Source organism: Rhea pennata, chromosome 3, assembly GCF_028389875.1.
Source record: "Rhea pennata isolate bPtePen1 chromosome 3, bPtePen1.pri, whole genome shotgun sequence".
In the NCBI taxonomy this organism is placed as follows: domain Eukaryota; kingdom Metazoa; phylum Chordata; class Aves; order Rheiformes; family Rheidae; genus Rhea; species Rhea pennata.
Genome location: NC_084665.1, coordinates 414056 through 433770, shown reverse-complemented (window position 1 = coordinate 433770; position 19715 = coordinate 414056). Strand labels below are relative to the sequence as shown.

Sequence of the window (19715 nt, the reverse complement as noted above, 5' to 3'; positions counted from 1 at the left end):
TAAACATACATACATACATGTATATCAATACATATATGTGCATATATTATATACGTATGTGTTTACATACACATATATAAAATTATACAAACATGTATATAATTCTGTTTTTCCTCCAGGCAGGACTTTGGGGAGATTTAACCTCGTATTAAGGATTTGGCCTTAGAAAATCAAATATGAAACTCTTTAAAGCCAGGAGCATTTCTGTGATTTGGATCAGGCATAGAAACAAGATCCTGAGCTCATTGTTGGTATGACAGATACATCCATACTTCAAAAAGCAGTTTCATTTCGCTTCATGAGGGCAAAACTGGTGTCCTGGGGAGAAGTTATTTGGGCTAGATATAAGTACTTTTAGCCTGAGTTATCCCTTTGATTTCTCATGCCTCAGTGCAAGTCACACAAAACAGAGCCAGGTGGGACAGAAAACAATTGTTGTTCCTGTGAGCAAGGATAGGAAGAGGTCTCAGGGCTCAGGCAAGACCTGTTCATGCATTCATTTTTTCTAAGTGGATCTGTGTGGGGATGATCACGCAAACAAGCCCCATCACAGCCCTTTAATCTGTCACCATACAGCAGCCTCAGAGGCCTTGGTGGAAGTAGCACAAGCAGAGCAGCAGTGAGGATTTGAAGCCATATTCAGAAGAGTTTTAATTCCTCTGGGTCAGATCTGATGTTGCCCTCAGATAGTGTTTTTTTCGGTTAATTTAGAGAAAGCTGGTTTCTTGTTTTTCCTTTAGCTGGATTTTCAAAGGATAGTAAAGTACTTGCCAAGAGGAAACCTGAGCCACAGAAACTGATGGTTAAAGACATCAGCAGCCTGGCCTTTGTAATTGCAGCTCTCAGAGAACTGAAAATGGTCCTTTTATCCTTTTAACTTTTTTAAAAGAAAAACTTCTCCCCTTTGAGTGCTTAGGAGAAGGGGAGATTGTCCCCAAAATGACAGTGTTGTATGTGTGGAAGGATGGAGGAGGTATCAAACCTGCTCTCTAGCAGTGCCCCCCCCCCATTAGCAATGCATCTCAGGAAGTCCTCTGTCACCATATGTTGTCATCTGCTCTAGTCTAGCTCATGGATTTTTTTTTCACCTCTGTAAGTGGGGATATATTTGGAGAATAGAGCAGTGTGTGTGCATAGGTGGGGAGGTATTTCCTCATGAGATGATACCATAGAGAAGCTGATTTGGGTGCCCTGATACGTTATTTAGCACTTATGTTCTCACCTTAGTATGTATTTCCTTTCTTCCTTAGGAAAATGGGAGCCACTGCTCCAGCGTGACCTGCTTCTAAGGTACAAGAAATAAGGACAACCCGTCCCATTCCCTGAGACATCTCCCAGTATGGATGGTTTGATTGAACAGAACAGTGTGCTAACGCACAATAAGATAGCTGAAACCGGGAAGAGGAATGGTTTAATTAATACAAGGAACTTAGTGGCAGAGAGTCGGGATGGTCTGGTCTCTGTGTACCCAACCCCCCAGTACCAAGGCCACCGAGTGGGGAGCCTTTCCTCACAGAGCTGCCTGGAGAATGGCAGGAATGACCCTGTGCAACAGCTCCTGGATCCCAACATGCTGCAGCACACCGTGGAGTCTCACTACCGGCCCAACATTATCCTCTACTCGGAGAATATGCTGCGCTCGTGGGGGGAGAACATCAGCTCTGAGTGCTGTGAAACCACCTTCATTGAAGACCACTCCCCTACCAAAGACAGCTTGGAGTACCCAGATGGCAAATTCATTGACCTCTCAGCAGATGACATCAAGATTCACACTCTCTCCTACGATGTGGAGGAAGAAGAAGATTTCCAAGAGCTAGAGGTCAGATGTTATTTGGAATCTGTGGGAAAGGCAGGTGGGGAGGAAAAATCTGTTGTTACACGTGCTGCTTCCAAATGCTGATCTGAATGGGATCAGCTATATAACTCTCTCCTCTGGCCAGGACAGCGAATGAGTGCTGATCATTACTTGTTGGGTAAAGTCCTGACTCTCCCAATACTAAGGACAAAATTCCCACTTACCCTAATGGGGATGAGCATTTCCCTCCTGCTTCTGAAAGGACTGTTCACAATCGGAAAAAGACTTGTGCTTAAATGCTTCCTAAGGCCAGGGCCAGGAGGATCTGTCCACATACATGGAGCATGTCTTAACATAGCAGACCAACATCATCTGTTACTTTCTCTTGAACTGAGTTGGGCATAAAGCTGGTTGTTCTGCTTACTGGCTCAACCGTGAGACATTTCTGTCTTTGAATGAAAACACAACCAAAAGTCTTTGGGTTTCTTGCCACAATGAATCCCTTCCCTCTGAAATCAAAAAATTGGTTCTGATGAAGTGAAACACTTCATTAGACCCCAAATGCAATGTTTCTTTTTAGCTTTCTGTGCTTCATTAATTGTTCACACTAAAGTAAGACATATTTTGTTTTCCAAATGGTGCACACTGTGGAAATCAATTTCATTCTTTCTTAAATGATACATTCTTAACTTAAAAAAATCTTTTGCTTTTTGATTGAAACCAGATGCCCAACTATTGTACAGATTTATCATTGGCATTGTATGTAGGGATGGAGGGTATATATAATACTGCTAATCCCCAAACTTTGTCCAACACTAGTCACAGGCTCCTAACTTAGAAAAGACCCAGTCACCTGTCTGAAGGAAAATTGTAGTTTGAATGTCCAAGATCAAGAGGCTATTTTCTTGTGTTTCACTCTTGCAGGAATTTTCTCTAATGAGACATAACAAGACTTAAAGCTTCTGTTTTCACCTCATATAATACTGATATCTCACCCTGTGATCAGCACAGGGGCAGCACAAAAGCCTGACGTTTCTTTTATTCTCTTTTCTCTCTGTTTTGATAAGGTAGGGAGAGAGAAGTGTTTTTCCCAGTTTGTACCACTAATGCAGTACTCAATATCTTCACAGAAAGCCAAAAGTTTGTCTACAAGGCCTGTGATGGTGTTGACTCAAATCACACCTTTCTACAACACTTCAGAAGTGGCTGTTAAAAGCTTCCTCTTTTTTTTTTTTTTTTTTTTTAACTGAAACAAAATGCCTAAATGCTGCCTTTTTACTCTAGCTTCTCCCACACGGTAGTTTTCATGAGAGTGACCACAGCAAGCATATAATTGCTTAATGGTGTTGTTGACACATTGGCCTGACATTTTGGCAGCTAAAAAAATGTCTCGCTCTAGTCAATCCAAATCCAGCAAGGTGTTTGTAATAACTGCCAGAGGATGAGCTAGTAAGGTCAGAAAAATAGGCAGGACAAGGAGAAATAAAAAGTTTCCTATCAAAATTTTTTTCCCTTTTCTCTGCGAGATTTTTTAAGTAGTCTTTACAAAGTAGGGTCTTAAATCAGGGTACCTCTTCAAAGGTGTACTACAGGAGGTTTGGGTCAGCTTTCCACAGAGAACATGTGCTCCTAAAAAACTACCTGTAAAACTGGAGGTGTGAGGAAATTGACTTCATCAAGTGTTTTGAAAGAGAACAGCAAGAGAAGGTAATACAAATTTTTGCATCCATAGTATGAGACACTTAAAAAAAATGATTTTGCCATCCAGGATTCACAGCACATTGCTGAATATCTTGTTTTTTTGCCTGCCACACCACAGCTCATAGAAGGATGGGAGCCGCATAGTGTAACAGCAGATCAAGGCTCAATTCTTGTAAGGCTTTTCTGCCTTTATCCCTATCTGCTTTGGGACTTCTTTGGGGGAGAAAATTGTAAAAACAGGTCCCTTTTTGAAGGGTCTGAACAAGTTTGTTGTTCTGGATAGGAGCTGGGGCGTGGTACCATATTTGGATCTGCTGGTCATTTGAGAGAAGGCCAGCAATGAGTGACCAGCTGAAGAAGAGCAGCTCCCTCAGACAGTGTAGCTCTTTGCTGTGTAAACTTTTGCTGTGAGCAGTGATGACTTGAGGCCACTGTGAAACCAGAGGATTCAGATAATGACGGGAAGACTTTGGGTGCCTCTGAGTGCCCCATGTTGGTCTGGGAGCTGTGTGATCATAGAATCATAGAATCAGTAAGGTTGGAAGGGACCTCTGGAGATCATCTAGTCCAACCTCAAATGTGATGACAGTGGTTTAATTTTGACTGGGAAAAGCAAGAAGTAAGAATATCTTTGTAAATCTTAGCAAAAGCAGGGAGCTTTGTACAGAAAAGCTACTGTCTTTCAAAAGCCTAAGGCCACCTCCTATTATGTGTGCATCAGGGCAGGGCAAGTGAATTACCAACTCATGCATTTCAATAAAATGCCCTCTATGAGACCCTGGGGTTGTGAGCTGTACCCATTCTTGCCTTTTTTCTCTCTCCCTAACAGTGCACTTGTTAGTGCCAAGCACCTGCCCACAGATTTTCAGGACTGGATTTTTAATTTCTTAAGATATGGCGAAAAATATAATTCACCCATTTGTAAGATTTCCACTATGTAATACTTACGGGGAGCCATGACCACATGCAGGGAACAACTTTTATGGACCCTGCCAGTCATGTGTTTCTTCCAAAGTTTTGTTTGAAGACAATTGGGCTGTTTATAACCAGAAAAAATTGTTTTCTTGCAGAAAACTGCTGCAGAGAAAGTTTCTGGAGAACAGCAGCTATTTTGACTGACAGTGATTTGGTTTGGCTTTGAATAGCCCCCCAGCCACCTTGTAGGGGTTGCTGCTCTGTTATCTCTCATTGCCTTCGGGATGGCTCTGCTCAGCTCAGCAGTGCTTCAGTAAGTTACTAGAGCTTGCAGGAAAACATCTTCTTCCCTTTCCAAGCCTGGGGACCCGAAAAAATCCTGGGAGATGTGGCAGAGGAACAGGAGACGTCCAAACTAAGTGTCCTACCCATTACTACAACTGTTTAACCATGTTTAACTTCTTGATGGTTTTTACCAGCAGTGTTTTTCAGGTCCTGGTGTAATGTTATTCAGGCTGCCTATGAAAATTATAATTGTCTAGAGGGAAGAACATTTCTGAAACAGCTCTCATTAGCATATCCTGCCCCACTTTGCTCCAGCAATTACCAGGGATGAAAGAAGAAGGCTGCACATTCTGTCAAAGGTTTAAACTTATCCTTTCTGTGCCCATCCCTGGAATCAAATGATTCCCTATTTAGATATTGCTGGAATGCATATAAATATCTTATGAGTTCTTTATGCCACTACTAATAGATAGACAACTTGTCAAATGTGATGCCAGTGAAATATTATGTGAGTTCCTAGCTGAAATACCACCCTATTAGAGTTCATGTGTAAATGCACTGCCATCATGTATCCAGAAATATCATTTGTCATACTACACTCCTGCTAGTCCTCCTAACCCCTAGAGAGCTGGCTTGTTTAGAGAAACCCAAGCTATTGATGACATGCAGGACTGCAACAAGGTGAATTATTCATGTGTGTGGCACAAAAGAATACATCAGAGTTCTCTCTTAAAAACCTATTTCTTTTCCTGAGCAATGTCTGAAACAACCTCTGCAGAATGAAGTAAACAGAATGTTCTGGGAAGTAAAAGAAGAAAGGAAATGTAGTGCTTTCAAGCTAAACCTCCCTTCTTTTTTTTCCCCTGCAAAGAGCTTCATGCTGCTGTGAAACTCACTGCTCCAGCCTGAGCCTAAGAATACAAAGAAACAGAAGGTGGATCCTAAGCCTTTTTCTCTTCCATTTAACCCCTCTTCTCAGCATTCTCAAGGACCTCTTGGCTGTGTCTCTTCTGCAATTTGAAAAAAGGGTCCTGAAGGGGCTTTGTGCACATTGAGTCCCACGACAGGCATATTTTATTCTAATGCCAGCAGCTGTAAGTCTTGCATAGACTTACAATATCCTGCTTTGTACTGAGAAGAGCAGAGCTGTTGTGTCCCAAACCTCCCCCCAGGGTCCAGTCATCCAGAAAGACTTCTTGAACATCCCTTGGGGTGCTGAACATGGTGGGGTTCCGCTTCTGCACAGCTCTGCAGTGTGGACAAAGAGCAAGCTGGGATAAACATGCGACATTACTGGAAGAGCCAATGGTCTGGGCAGTGCGTGCCCAGAACAAACCAGCAACAGCTTTCCTCTGGAAGCAGTTACAGTGAAGTACCCACTGGTCTGAGGTAGGGAAATCACCTTTTTTCTCTGACAGGGAAAAATGGACTTTAACTAATAAAGCATGGAACACTGTATAGAGCTACATTTATGTTCCTGTAATGCTTATGCAGAAATAAAATTCAGACATGAAGATCCCATTTTGGAAGGGACTTTCTAAACAACCACATCTGAGTGGAATTCTGGACAGCTGAAATTGCAATAGAATACCTGCTGGAAGCAGGAGTCTGCAGTCTCTAGGATGTTTTATTTCCTGGAAAGTAATGTAAAACAGGAGTGCACAAAACACACAGGCTTGATCCAGCAAAAATTACGAGGCATAACATTACTCCCCAGCTATATATGATGGTTTCTAAGCCTAGTTTCATTGCAGAACAACAAATTGTGCAGTATTTCATTCTTCTCAGTCTTCGTTCAGAATCCTTATATTCTTCTGAGTTGCAATTTGGTTGTCATGGTTCCTTCTTGTCATTAGTTCTCTCACATGAGAAATGAAGTTTTCTTTTCTAGATGTTTGGCATTCCAACATTTTTTCCTTTTATTTAGAGGTATTTTATTCTTTTTTGATTCCAGAGGCAGCACTGGATTCCTCTTGTGCCCCCTACTAGCTTTGCTTTAAAATTTTGCAGTTTTGTAAGTTGATGATGAGTTGTAGACTTTTGCAGTCACATGTATCTTAGAAGATCAAAACTGATGAGACTAGTAATTAAAACTTGGATACAATGGTTCTGATCCCTTCATACAGCTTTCAGCATCCCAGGCCAAGGTTGGGTGATCTCTTTTTTCCCAGTTGCTCTCCACAGTGACATGAAAGTACACAAGCAGGATGGAGCCAAGGGAGAAGCTTTACTGCAATGGTTCTTTCAGCAGCAGCTGCTCAGACATCTTGCTGTGGGGATCTGGTCACAACAGTGCTCTGTGAAAGGTGTGGCATGATGGAGGCATGTGGCTTATGCAAGGCCATGAAATTTGCACATGGAGAGGTGATCTACTAGTGCCCAAAGGTTTCTGGATTTAGTAATTTCTTCTTTTAAAGAGTTCCTTCCAGAGGAGGATAGGATTTAATGGTCATTTCTGAAAACAGAAGAGGCAGCAGTGGGAGCTGTTGCTAGGGCTGATTTTATTCAACAGTTTCATCAATAACCTGGCGAGGGAGTGGTCAAAAAAATATCTGGGTTTGCAGATTTTATTAAGCTTTTAGGTATTCAGATGCCATGGCAGTGGAGAACAACTCTCAAAAGACTGCACAAAACTGAGTAGGCAAAGTGGTGGCAGTTGAGTCCCACTGTAAATAAATGGAAAGTAATACATTTATGGAAAAATAATCCATGTGGACACGATGCTGAGCTTGTAACTGGGAGCTACAACTCAAGAAAGAGACTATAGAGAAATCATTGGTGGTTCTGTGAAATCTCAGAGAACAGTGTTCAGAGCGAGCTAACAATCCAACAAAATGGGGAGTGTCATGAAGAATTGTACTAAGAACAATATAGAGGGCAAGCATCATTTTGCCACTATATAAAAGCTAGGCGCACCCACATTGTGAGTGGCATGTGCAGTTGTGGTCCCTGCTTCTTAAGGACATAGTGGAGTTAGAAAAGGGCAGCTACAAATGATCAAAGGGATATAGCAGTCCACTTACAAAAAGAGTGGTGAAAAAGGTTAGAACTCTCCATTTTGGAAGGCCAAGAGACGCATGAGCCAGTTTGACAAAATACAAAAGGTGAAGGTTAGAATGAATTCAGAACTGTTGTTCACCGAACCTGCTCCAGGTAGAACCAGGAAACATTCAGGGAAACTAGTAACAGATTGGCTTAACACAAATAACAGAAAATCACTCTTTACACAGCAGGTAGTGAAATTTGGTGAACTTGTTGCACAGGAGGTCGTGAAGGATCAGTAGGTTCAAAGGGGTTTAAATTCATGGAGAAGGAGTCCACAAGCAGATATCAAAAGGAATTGGCAAGGCTGTTCTTTCTAACATCTTTCACACAAGAGTTTTGGATGTTTGGCGAGCACAGGGGATGTGCTGCAGGCAAAGTGACCATGTTCACATGTGCTTTTTTTACTTGCCATGTCCTGCTGCTGCTGTTAGAGGCATAACACTGGGTTCAATGGATCATTGGTTTGATCTCATAGGACATGCTTTATGTCTCTATATTCCTCAGTAGACACAATATTAATGCATTACATGAGTGATTATGCTTCATTAGTATTTGATTTATTTTTCTCCCTTAAAGGAGAAGCCACTGGAGTCTAGAGATACTGAGCCATGCCAAGGGATATTAACCTTTATTATCCAGACCTTGGTGAGGGAGCATGGCTGGGAAGTTACCTTCTATAGCCTCCAAATGCCTTTCAATGAATCTTGTTAATTATAGCCAGGATCTAGAACAATTCCCTTTCTCTATCATGACTCCTCTGAGTTGTCACTCTGACATGGTACAGTGATATTCCCAGGCTACAGCATGTAAGTGGTAGGGACTGTGGATGAACTGCGTGGTACCATTTGCAAAAGGTGGGGATAGGGGCACACTGCTTTGAAGCCTGAAGCACAAAGAAAGGCAAGTAAGCTATAAAACAAAGAACAATCTTTCAGCTATGTTGAGAGACCTTCTGCTTTATTGTTGTTACTCAAAGCCCAAGTGGGCTTTAAGGGTCACCACCCCTAGCTTGAGCTGTGTACTATTATTCTTCTAGCTAAATTATCTCAGGAAAGAGGCTTATTTCCCTACTCTTCCTTAGTAGACAACGGTGAGACCATCTCCTCCAGAAGGTGGGGTGGAGAACACCTGCTGTGCTCCTGCTGTGAACAGCTCCTTGCATGAATTTGATGTCTACTTGCTGTGGAAATACTCCACTCCCTGACTAGGGGCTATAAAGTAAGGCCCAGTGAGCACCCTGCTGACATGATGAATAATGATACCAAAGTACGTTGCATTAGCAGCAGCTTCACCCTTCTTAACAGTTCACAGCATAAGCCGCTGAGAGCCACTTTGTTGCAGCTGCCCATCTGCCAAGGCATGAATATGCTGTGATTACACACGTGCCTTTCACATGAATTCAGGGGATTGTTGGGAGCCTTGTCACTCGCATAAAGATAAGGAATATTTACTTTATATTGTTGATTACTATTCTCTGAAAGAAAGAATGCAATTTAGGAGAATGTGGCAGATCACCTGGTCTAGCATGGATTTCTTTATTGCTCTCTGCAGTAATCCCCTTCCAGAAGCAACATGCTGATTGCAAGTTAATGACGAGCCATGGATAGGCTGGCTGTGGGTGTCTAGAAAGCATCAGTTTGGTATTTCAGATTGCTTAAACTTCTCTAAACCAACATAAATAAAGAAGAAGTTGTCTGTATAATTTTGCTCACCACCTGAACCTTGAAAATTATTAGTCATGATATTCTCTAGCTTATTCTGCAATGGTTAAAAGCTTTCAGTCAGGTTAATGAAATTGTGACATAACTATGAAAAGTTCCAGGTAAATTTATATGGAGGCTGTTAAACATCAAAAGAACACTGCTATGAACAAGAATATCACTGATTATGCTAGATTAGTTGATTAAACCGAGGTGACTGTAACTGCTAACAGTAATTCTGCCTCCTCAACATGCCTAACATCCAATCCTGTGCCAGTGTCATGGTACAGCTATTACAGAACCAAGAGCAAGTGAAGACAGCCAACTAGCTAGCCAAATTGTTGAAAATTTCCCTATATTACAAAGGTTTCTGGAAAGGGAAGACCATTAGAAAAGCTCAGGCTTGGGAGTAGCAAGGGGCATGTTGTAAGAGAGAGAACATTAGGGAGGAAGGTTGGATTGAAGGAATGAATGTTTAGCTGGAAGGAGTAAGATGTACCTTTTGCTATTTGATTTGAGATTTATGATTTTTTTTCTTTTTTTCTTTTCTTTTCTTTTTTCTTTCTTTTTTTTTTTTTTCTTTTTTTTTTTTTTTTGGTGGGGGGGTAGCTCTTCTGGTTTCTTTCTAAGCTACAAAATCCAGATCCCTCTGACCAAAATTATTCTGTCACTGTTGGTGATTGACAGTCAAGTCATCTGATCAATTATGTACCTGTTCCTCCTGTTCCTGTGAGGACTTCAACCATTGAAATTGGGTTCACAGTGTGACTCTACTATTAAATTAGAATATTACTATGATGACTTCATCTTTCCTGATCAGAGTTTTTATGTTGACATAATTAGGAAAACTCCTGTTATTATTCTCTTGCAATCTGATAAACATCTCTCAAGTCTACATGAAAACTCTCAAAAATGTCATGATTCCACCAACTTGAGAGTATTTAATCCCTTTAGAAAGCAACATAACTGGTAATTTTCTGGTTCATCACTCGATTAAAGTTATCTAGAAAATCTTTGCTCCATTTCATCTTCATCTAAAAGAAAAGATAGTTTGAAATATCAGACAGGTAGTCTCCACAGAGACTCTTGTGGTCCCGTCATTCTTCTGTGGGGCCATAGCAGAGCAGAATGGGTGTGCAGCCTCTGCCAAAAAGGGATAAAAATGGCCAGAACTGGACCCATCTAAAGAGCCCTGCATGGTAGAGACCCCAGGGTGAGGTTGTCATAAGTAAGGCACCAGAAGACTTCCACTGTTAGTATTAGAGGAGGACTGGAGACTCAGTGGAAGAAACACCATAGAGTGACTGGACAGAATTTTATGCACAGGTGATCACAGCCTTTCCCTGTGGCAGAGAAGTAATAATATCATTAACCAGCACCCTTACATTTCTCTCTCCCTTGCTATTCCAGAGTGATTACTCAAGTGACACTGAGAGTGAAGACAATTTCCTGATGATGCCACCAAGAGACCATCTCGGCCTCACTGTATTCTCCATGCTCTGCTGCTTCTGGCCACTGGGAATTGCTGCCTTTTACCTGTCTCATGAGGTAATGCAAAAATGTCTCCTGCTAATTCAGAGCTTTACATCCAAGCAGTGGCTATGACTCCGCAACAGCAAGGAAAGCTCACCAAGACCCAAACCAAGACCCAAACATGGGAGACACACTCTCTCAGGGTGGTAGGACGTGGCTAAGCAGGGTGACCTCTGTGTGATTCTGTCCCCTGCTTGATATGTTTCCATGATAATGGTGCTTGTCTTGTGAGATATTTTACTGACAGAGAAAGCTACAAAATATTTTAGGCTTTAATTTGCAATGGTCTGGTTCTATGTCACTTTATACAATGTCCAGCCAGGCATTTTCTGTGGGCATGATTTTCTAGTGGAAAACACCTTGCTATATTAAATGCTCAGGTTTCTCACTGGGAAAAATTAATCTGTTATTTCCTGAGCTGATGATTTGGAAAAGTAAACCAGTTAATGTCCTTCCAGGAGCAGAAAAAACGTTGTTCTGCAGAAGTGGATTTGTTTTCCAGGAAAACCTTTCTCTGTGAAAAATTACTCAGTTTGTTCCTCTCGTCCAATTTTAATACAGAAATACTTCTAACAAGAGAAGTGGTAGTTGACGGCCTCTCTATGAGAGAGGTTATGGGGGCGGGAGGGAAGGACCATGGCAAAGTAGGAAGAAGAGTAGGAAGAGCAGGAAGTAGGAAGACATTGACGGGAGGGAGGGCACCATCACAAGTGCTTTAGTTTGTTTCCTTCCTAAGAAGAGCTTGCTGATTTCCAGCCTCTGCCTAACAACCACATAATGCCTCATCATTTGTTTCGACAAGTATGTCTTCATCAGTGCCTGCAGAGTAATTATTGAGTTTCTTTCTCAGCATGGCAGATAGCATAACATGACAGAAAAGGAGTCTCATCTGATAGTCTCATCAGTGGCTGCAAGGAAATGTTCACTTATATTTCTATTTACTGATAGTGGCAGGGCCTATTGGAAGCTACAGTCTGTACTCCACCGCACCAAAATCATTAACTTTCTAACCTGCCTTTCTAATCTGCCTGCTCTAAACATTTACCAGCACCGCGTATTTGTCAAGCCAGACCAGGCACTTAGATCAGAGGAAAGCTAGTCTTTAATATCAAAGAGGTATAGTACTACCATTTTTTACTTTAAAGGAAATGTCTTTCATTGAACTTCCAAGCTTCTGAGACAATTAAAGTTTGTCCAGTAGAAAATAACAAATTTCCTTATCTGAGTGCCATTTACTTCTCAAGGTTTGGGTCATATTTGCCTGATAAGGATGAAAATAACAAGTAAAAAAATAGATGAGAAGTCCATGCACTTTGGTATTCTGCAGTTTGGTCCTTCAGGCAGAGCTATTCATCAGCAGTTTTAATGGCCATGCCTTTTGCACATGTGGGCTAGGCAGGATTTTTTACTGATACTGCAGGGAAAAAAGAGTTCTGAGCCTGACACTATTAATACAATGTTTGTATGTGCTTTGTGTTGGTAAAAATAGTGCATTCATTGATTTCCTGAAGTAGTGTCCTTCAGAAGGCCTAGAGATTGCTAGCTAGTTTTATCTAGATAATAAGAACACAACATAATCCACTAAAAGGAAAACAAACAACATAATAAAGTACTAAAAAGCATTATGGCTGAGAAGTCAAATGCGCTGAGACCTAGTGTGTTGGCTAAGCTATGCACAGGACACGTGCAATAGCTGTGAACTGTTCCCGGTGGCTGCATGAATCTGGAAGACCTTGGTAGCAACGTACTGAAGGTGGTAAAGGTCACAAGAGAGCCGGGAAAGATCATCTTATTGTGCTGAAGGTTTTAGGCACTGAAAAAAAATGGAAATGTACAGTTGGATTAGTTTAGCCTAATGATGGGGAACTGCTGAATGTAGTTGCTTAAAATTAGAAGCCATCAGCAAGAAAGGTCAGGCAGGTGCTTTGCTTATATTTGTTTGCAAGACAGTGAATAAATCTCTATTAACTGACCCCTTGGATTCACCAAGGTAGGCTTTGGCTAGATCCAGTGAGGAAAAGGTACTGCTTTTTTGAGAAACTTTGACTTCTATTTCTGTTTTTGCATTGCAAGTAGAAATCTTTTCCCTTCTCAACAAAAAGATAGTCGTCATCGTCATCCCACCCCTGCGTGCTCCTTTCCTCCCATCTCTCTGAGACCCTGCAGTGGGTCAGTAGGCTGAGAAGTCATTTCTCAAATCTTGTACAGAAAGGTGGTCAAATCCTTACTCAGTCTGGTCCAGCACAAGCATATTAGTCTGTCTGTTCCCAAAGTTCCCAGGCAGGTATCTTTGCTGTGTGTCTTCCCCTCTGGAAAGTCCATCAAGGCCTTGAGAAACCATGAGGCTTCACTGAAACTGGTAGTACTGCAAAGCCCCACATTCAAAAAATCAGCATTTTCCAGTGGAAGATCATTTCAGTGGAAGAGGCTAGTGAGCTCAAATTAAGACCAAAACCTTGTATTGCTGAGAAATCCCTAAAATAAGACAAAATCCTGCACCCAACTAGACTAATACTAACAGTCATACAAATTCATACTTTGACCCATAAACCTGACAGTAATTTTACAGGGTTATGAAGAAACAGCCTCCAGGAAATATATTTGAATAATTAATCATTATGGAGGTCAGGTAGGCCAGAAAGAGGACAGCCTGCCTTTGTAGTATTTGATGTTGGCATCTCACAAATAAAGTGTCAGAATCAGTAATTCACTCATTCAATTCCTGGAATTTCCTATGTTTTGGCAATGACTGCTATATAGCAAAGTTTTAATGGACATTTCTAAAACTGTCAGATAAAATGATGGATTAAGACAGTTCTAAGCATTTAATTTCCGCTTTTAGAAAACAAGGTGAGAGACTTGATGAAATGAGGTAGCGTTCAGAATGATCTTTTATATGTGAGGTAGTAAAATATTATGTCTTATTAGCATGTGATTTCTATTTATATAGATCTTTTAGCTTGAATTCCTGAATAGTATTTGAGATCCCCTGTTAACACAAAGGGGTAGCCTAACATTCCTCATCCTTTGTCAAAAGTCAGAGCTATAATTAATGATAAAAGCTTAGCATTTGCATTCAAAGTTTTTTTTTTTTGTTTTTTTTTTTGTTGGTTTTTTTTTTTTTTTTTGCTGTTGCTGGAGCTCTATTAAATTTTAAGTTTTCAAGAAATCTCTTGGGTAGTTCTATAGGAAATTCCAGTCTGGGAAAAATAATACCACATAGGAATTGCAAAGGCAACCGCACTAGCTGGATTCTTTTGGCCAGAACTTAGCATTTGTGGCAAATTCTTTTCAAAAATCTGATCTTCTTTAGGACCCCAATGCATTTACAGATCTAGACCTAATTTGCAGAAGATATATTTGCAGTGCACATCACTCCAAAGGAACAGGTGTTCTCAGTTCAAACCTCGCAGCACCTGGCGATACAGTTATGTTGCATACATCTGTGTCACGGTGCAAAAGAACTGCATGAGGATTGATGCCATAAGGCTTCACAGATGCTCTTATGAACTAAAAAAATAATTTTCCCTGTGCTCCACAAAAGTAATGTACTTCTTGTAGTGGCTATTTCCACTCTGTATAGGACTTAGTGTTTCCATCAAGGCTCTCAGTGATGTGCTGCTGACTTAAGGCTTCCTGGAGCCCATCTGTATTGAACAACACAGCTGTAGAGGGTCTACCTGTGCGGACTAGAGTTTATTTTGTATCTGCTCTCCTGAAGGGTGAAGGTGGTCCTCTGGAGCCCTCTACCCCTCCTGAGTCCTCCCCACAGAGTCTGAGATGCCAGCTTGGCCGAAACAGAAACAGCAACATGTAACACTTCATCCATCCAGCTTCCATATAATCTCCCCAGAGCTGTGTCAGACCAGCAGGAAGTCCTTCCTAACCTGCAGATAGTGTAACTTTTTTGTCATCCCCAAATCCTTCCTGCTTAACCTCACTGCCTGTGGCAATGTAAATTTTCACAGGCTTCTCCCTCTTCGCATTTTTTGCAAGCAGCAGAAGCCAGATTTCCTCTGGCTTTCTGAGACCGAGACAGGTTTAGTGGGTTTTTCAAAAGGCATAGACATGCACTTGAAAATCCCACTGGATTTCTCTGCATGCTTAGGTGCCTAAATAGCTTTCAAAATCCAGTCCCACTTTCCTCTCTGGCAGAACGTGAAATCTTTCAGGCAGCACACTGCATCCAAATGCACGAAAGCAATCACTTCCTGTCTGCTGTGCTTATTCTACGTGGTAATTACTCCCCTCACACAGTGATTGAGGGGTGCGCTGCTCTGTAATTATTTCCACCACCCATGCATTTCTCAAGTGGGCAAAGTGCCAAAAATCATTGCTTGACTTTAAGGAAAAGTAGGGATTGTGCAATGGTGAAAAGAGTTTTTCTTACTTTCTTATGGATGCAGATCATAACAGTAGCTTGTCTTTCCTCATGATAACTTCTGAACCTCTTCATTACTTTCTACCAAATTTCAGAGAGAGACACTTCTAAAAAATTGTATTTTGACCTGTTTTGGCAATCACAAGGTAGAACAGAGAGATAATCTTTGTGTCCCCACTGGAAGGAGGAAGACAGTATGACCTCAACATTTATTAGAGACCCGAGACTGTAATTTCAGGACACATTAACGTATTTCACTTTCTTTGATTGCCTGCTTCAAAATTTGACATCTAACCACTGCTGAAAATAACATTGAAATAACAGCCAGGTGTTATCTGTTCTTTATTCTTTATAAATCTGACTTTTGGACCCCAACCCAAGTGTGAAAACCAATACAGGACAGTGGTGCGACTTGCCACATTCCACCAAATAGCTGGTGGTGCTAGTAAGACCTGTGTGTGTTCTACTAGTCCATCCTGGCTTTTTATCCTCTCTGCTCCATGCTTCTGAGTTGGAAGACAGAGAATGGCCAAGAAGCCAGCATCCATGGCCATGAGACTACGTACACAGTAAGGCTGTAAGGTATGGTGCTTCATTCCCTTGTATGTGAGGTGGAACGGCACATGCAAAGAGTAAATTAACCTGAAGTATTTTGCTTTAATTGCTATATATGAGCCAATAGGCCAAGCTTTACTTGCAAGATGTGCCTTAATATAGCTAAGGCAAGAGAATAGCTAATGAGCAGACACCAGGCTCTTATATTTTCAAAAAGAATTTTTGATTTTTAGTGTTGTGTCATTTCCTGGATTAAGTAGTGACACTTATACAAAGAAGCTGACTTTCAAAGAAATTTGAGCTTTAACCTTCTTAAACTTTATATGAGAAAGCCCTTTTCTGGTGTCTTGGACTAAGATAATCAAATCACACAATTCCTGGTGTAAAGCAGGGCTGCTGCTCTCAGTCAGACTGTTTGGATGTAGAATCGCTTGTATGTTCTTTCTGGGGCTACCCAGCCTTTTCTTTGCCTTCAGTCACACAAACCATTGAGCTATCTGTCCTGATAATTCAAAAGTGAATCCCTGTATTGTTTGGTTGGCTTTGGGTGTGCATGTTAGGGCATGCATATGCATGCATCCTAGTAACAAAGAAACAGGTTTGGAAGTTGCGCAACTGTAAAAGGTTATGAGAAAACCTCTGGACAACCAAACTCTCTTTTATTTTGGGAAGGAGTTGAAATTATCCACGAGTCAAAATCCTGTGAGAGGAGCTTAGGAATTCTGTGGCAGAAACCTTCCCAGCCGAGCTCTGTGCAGGTCCCTTGCCATAGCAGCCAAGGGCCTTGGTACATCTGCTGTACTTGCATGAGAGGCCCTGGTCCTGGGAGATTTGATGCTTACAAGTTGTTTCCTAGCCACTAGAAAGATGACCAATATCTTGACTTGTGGGTTTCTCTGAGCCTCTTTCAAGCATAATAGTTGATTAATATTGATTCTATTTAGTTAATACTTATTATTTATTGACCATCCAACTCCTAGTTTCTGGGGCCCTTTCTTGAAATCCCTAAGAGTACCTTCTCAGCTGGTGTGAATTGCCCCCTTTCTGCTCACTTCTACATGGTTATTGCATTTAACCAGGTTTTTGTCTGAGAGCAGGCCACAGTTACAACTTGTCCAACATAACACTCTTGGGACCTGGTCCTTGTGAAAAGGACTGTGAAAGAATGTGCTCAGCAGTCACGGAGATACCTCTGTAACTTGAATCCAGTGATGGATTCAAGCCCTCTCTGGAAGCTAGCCTAGTGGGGAGCTGACACTGTAGAGCAAGGGCTGACAGCACAGAAGTGGCATCATGGTGCTCCCTTATCCCTTCAGTATTAGCCATGGGGCCAGGTCACTCACTTTTGCAGCAGCAAGGTCCAGGCTCTTTCTCATGTGAAGATGCTTCAATCTCACGGTGTTTAGCAGAAGCAAGTATGGGGATCCAACAAGCTTTGAAAGACTAGGAAGGACAAATGGCATCAATGAGAAGGAAGTTTCTCTCTGCTGGGTTAGAGTGGGGAAACAGAGGGGAGGAAGGTTAGGATTATCGGAATTAATTTAGGAGCAGGTTACGGAATGAGATAGCCTGTATAAGGCCATCCTACCCTTATAGTTAGGTCTTGCCTGAAGGGTAAGGCAAGGGCAAGGGCAAGGCTCAGGTTGAAAGGCAGGTGTTCAGAGCATAATGCTCCATGCCTTAGCCTGCAGAGACCGTGCAGGGAGCAGAGGATTTGCATGGCCAGGACATGGACAAGGCTTCATTCAAAGGAGCAGGTCTGCAGGATGTCACTGCTGACCACTTGTCCACACTCCTCCCCTTGTTCCCATAATGCAGATGGCAGACTTGTTGGGCATAGGTTGGTGGTGAACAGCACGGCCAGTGCCAACATTAAAAAACGCAGCTGCTGTTTTCATTAGTGATGCAGACAGAAATCTGCTGAGAGTACCAAGAACATATGTCATGATGTGAAAGTGCTGGGTCTCTCATTCTTGGAAGAGCAGCTCTGCAATGGATATCCCTGGCCCTGGATTCAGGACATTTGGGTGACATTCCTTGGCTTTGCCAAAAGGTTATCACACGGTCCAGTACATTCAAAGTTTACAACTTCTGCTCCTTTCAGAGAAGGAAAAACTAGCCAGAATGGAGTTGCAGAGTCTTTCTCATTGTCCTTTGACTCTTAAGGGGCTGCCGGAAGCAGTGCTGCTTCAGACTATTATAACCATGGAGAAGTGGTGATTACCAACTGTCACCTCATCCAATTCGCTGCTTTCCAGGCTAGAGCTGGCTCCCAGACAGCACTTACAGTGCAAGTAGACTTTACTTCTGCCAACTCTTCCCTTTAGGGTAGATATGTCCTGAGAAGCAAGAGGTTTGTGCACATTGAAAATGGTGATCTGCAGTGTGTTGCATGTCAGCAGTTGCTGATTTCAGCATGCTTTTGGTGATGTCTTGGGTCATGAGACTTTATAAATATCCTGTATAATTTCCTCTTCCTTCTCTTTGTCCCTTTGATCTTGTCGTCACATTTCCAAGTCACAAATCACAGATACAAAAGGGGGTTAGATTAATGAATGGCCTGATTACTTTAGCCCTTAAGCTGATCTTAAATAATTGGAAAGGTAACACTCTCAGGAGGGTTCAGCTCATTATGTAGGTGTTTAATTACAAGGAAGTTGTTGGGCCAGAAATGAAACCAATTTGAAATGCTTGAGGAGTTGAGGGGTCTTTTTTATTAATAAGAACATCATGCCCAGTGTCAAACTTTTTAGGTTGAATTGTTCTGTATCAGACACTTATGCCTCGCACATTATGCTGAGACAGCCAGGGCTACAGAATGTGTCAATGCAGTCATGCTTCAAGAGTGTAAAACATTACCTCCTCTTGGCATCCTATTCTTGTCCTGACAGTACTTTTTGTTGTTCATGTATTGGCTCATTATTTCACAGATGGTGAGGATTATTTCAGTGCAGAATAATGTAACTTCAGCAGGTTACTTGTGCTCTTACCAGTAAGCCTAGTGTGTCTGTACAACTGACATAATCATTTAGAGGCCTTTTTTTTCCCATTTCTGGTGGAGTCATCTAAAGAGTAACAAATCTTCCACAGCAATTAATTAGGGAGTTCAGACACCCTGATGTTTAGGTACTTACCTCTCACTGAGTTTAAACAACCTTTTAGTCTAGGCCTGCATTTTTTTAATCTTAGGCAGTGAAGATGCATTCTATTAGCAGGGATATCCTATCAACACAGGCTTTTTTTTAGTAGGCTCAGGTATTCCAGAGGGTGCAGAAGAAGTATGCTTCCAGACCAAGGAAAAGAATAGGGCACATTTTGTACCCTCCAGGAGAGTGTGGTTGTGGAGTTGTGGAGTAACAGTTACTGGTTTCCTCCTGGAAAACAAAAGCACCTCTTTCCAGCCCTGCAAAAGTCTGAGATACCTAACCTTTAGATCCAGACAGATTTATGGATGGGATAATGTATTTTGAGCACCTCAGGTGTTTTTTTGAAATGTCGTTCAGCCCTTATTTTTTTGCAACCACTAGTGCAGCTGGAATCAAGAAGGCAGCTCCCTAGCTACTGTCAGTGGTTACTGATCGAGAAGTTAATGGTGCTATGACAGACAGCTTCAACAGAGATTCAGCCCACTCTGTGCTTTCATACTTTGCTTTTCTAAGTGGAGGGAAATGCAAAATTATTGCCAGCAGAGCTCTCCAATGTTTTTTGATAACTGATTCCATCTTAGACACTTCATATGCCAAGGATTCATCACAAAATGAAAAGATAGGCAGTTTTCCTAAAGACTGGCTTGAGATGTTCTGAA

General features: G+C 41.7%; 1 protein-coding gene across 3 annotated transcripts in view; it reads left to right on the top strand.

Moving 5' to 3' along the window:
• Positions 1 to 19715, top strand: part of SYNDIG1 (synapse differentiation inducing 1) — a 72579-nt gene that overhangs the window by 12679 nt on the left and 40185 nt on the right. For all 3 annotated transcript variants that reach the window (XM_062573425.1, XM_062573426.1, XM_062573424.1), the window contains exons 2-3: positions 1251 to 1819; positions 10852 to 10989. In XM_062573425.1, coding sequence (XP_062429409.1) covers positions 1340 to 1819; positions 10852 to 10989 — 618 coding nt within the window. In that variant the 5' untranslated portion in view covers positions 1251 to 1339. The remainder of the gene's footprint in view (positions 1 to 1250; positions 1820 to 10851; positions 10990 to 19715) is intronic.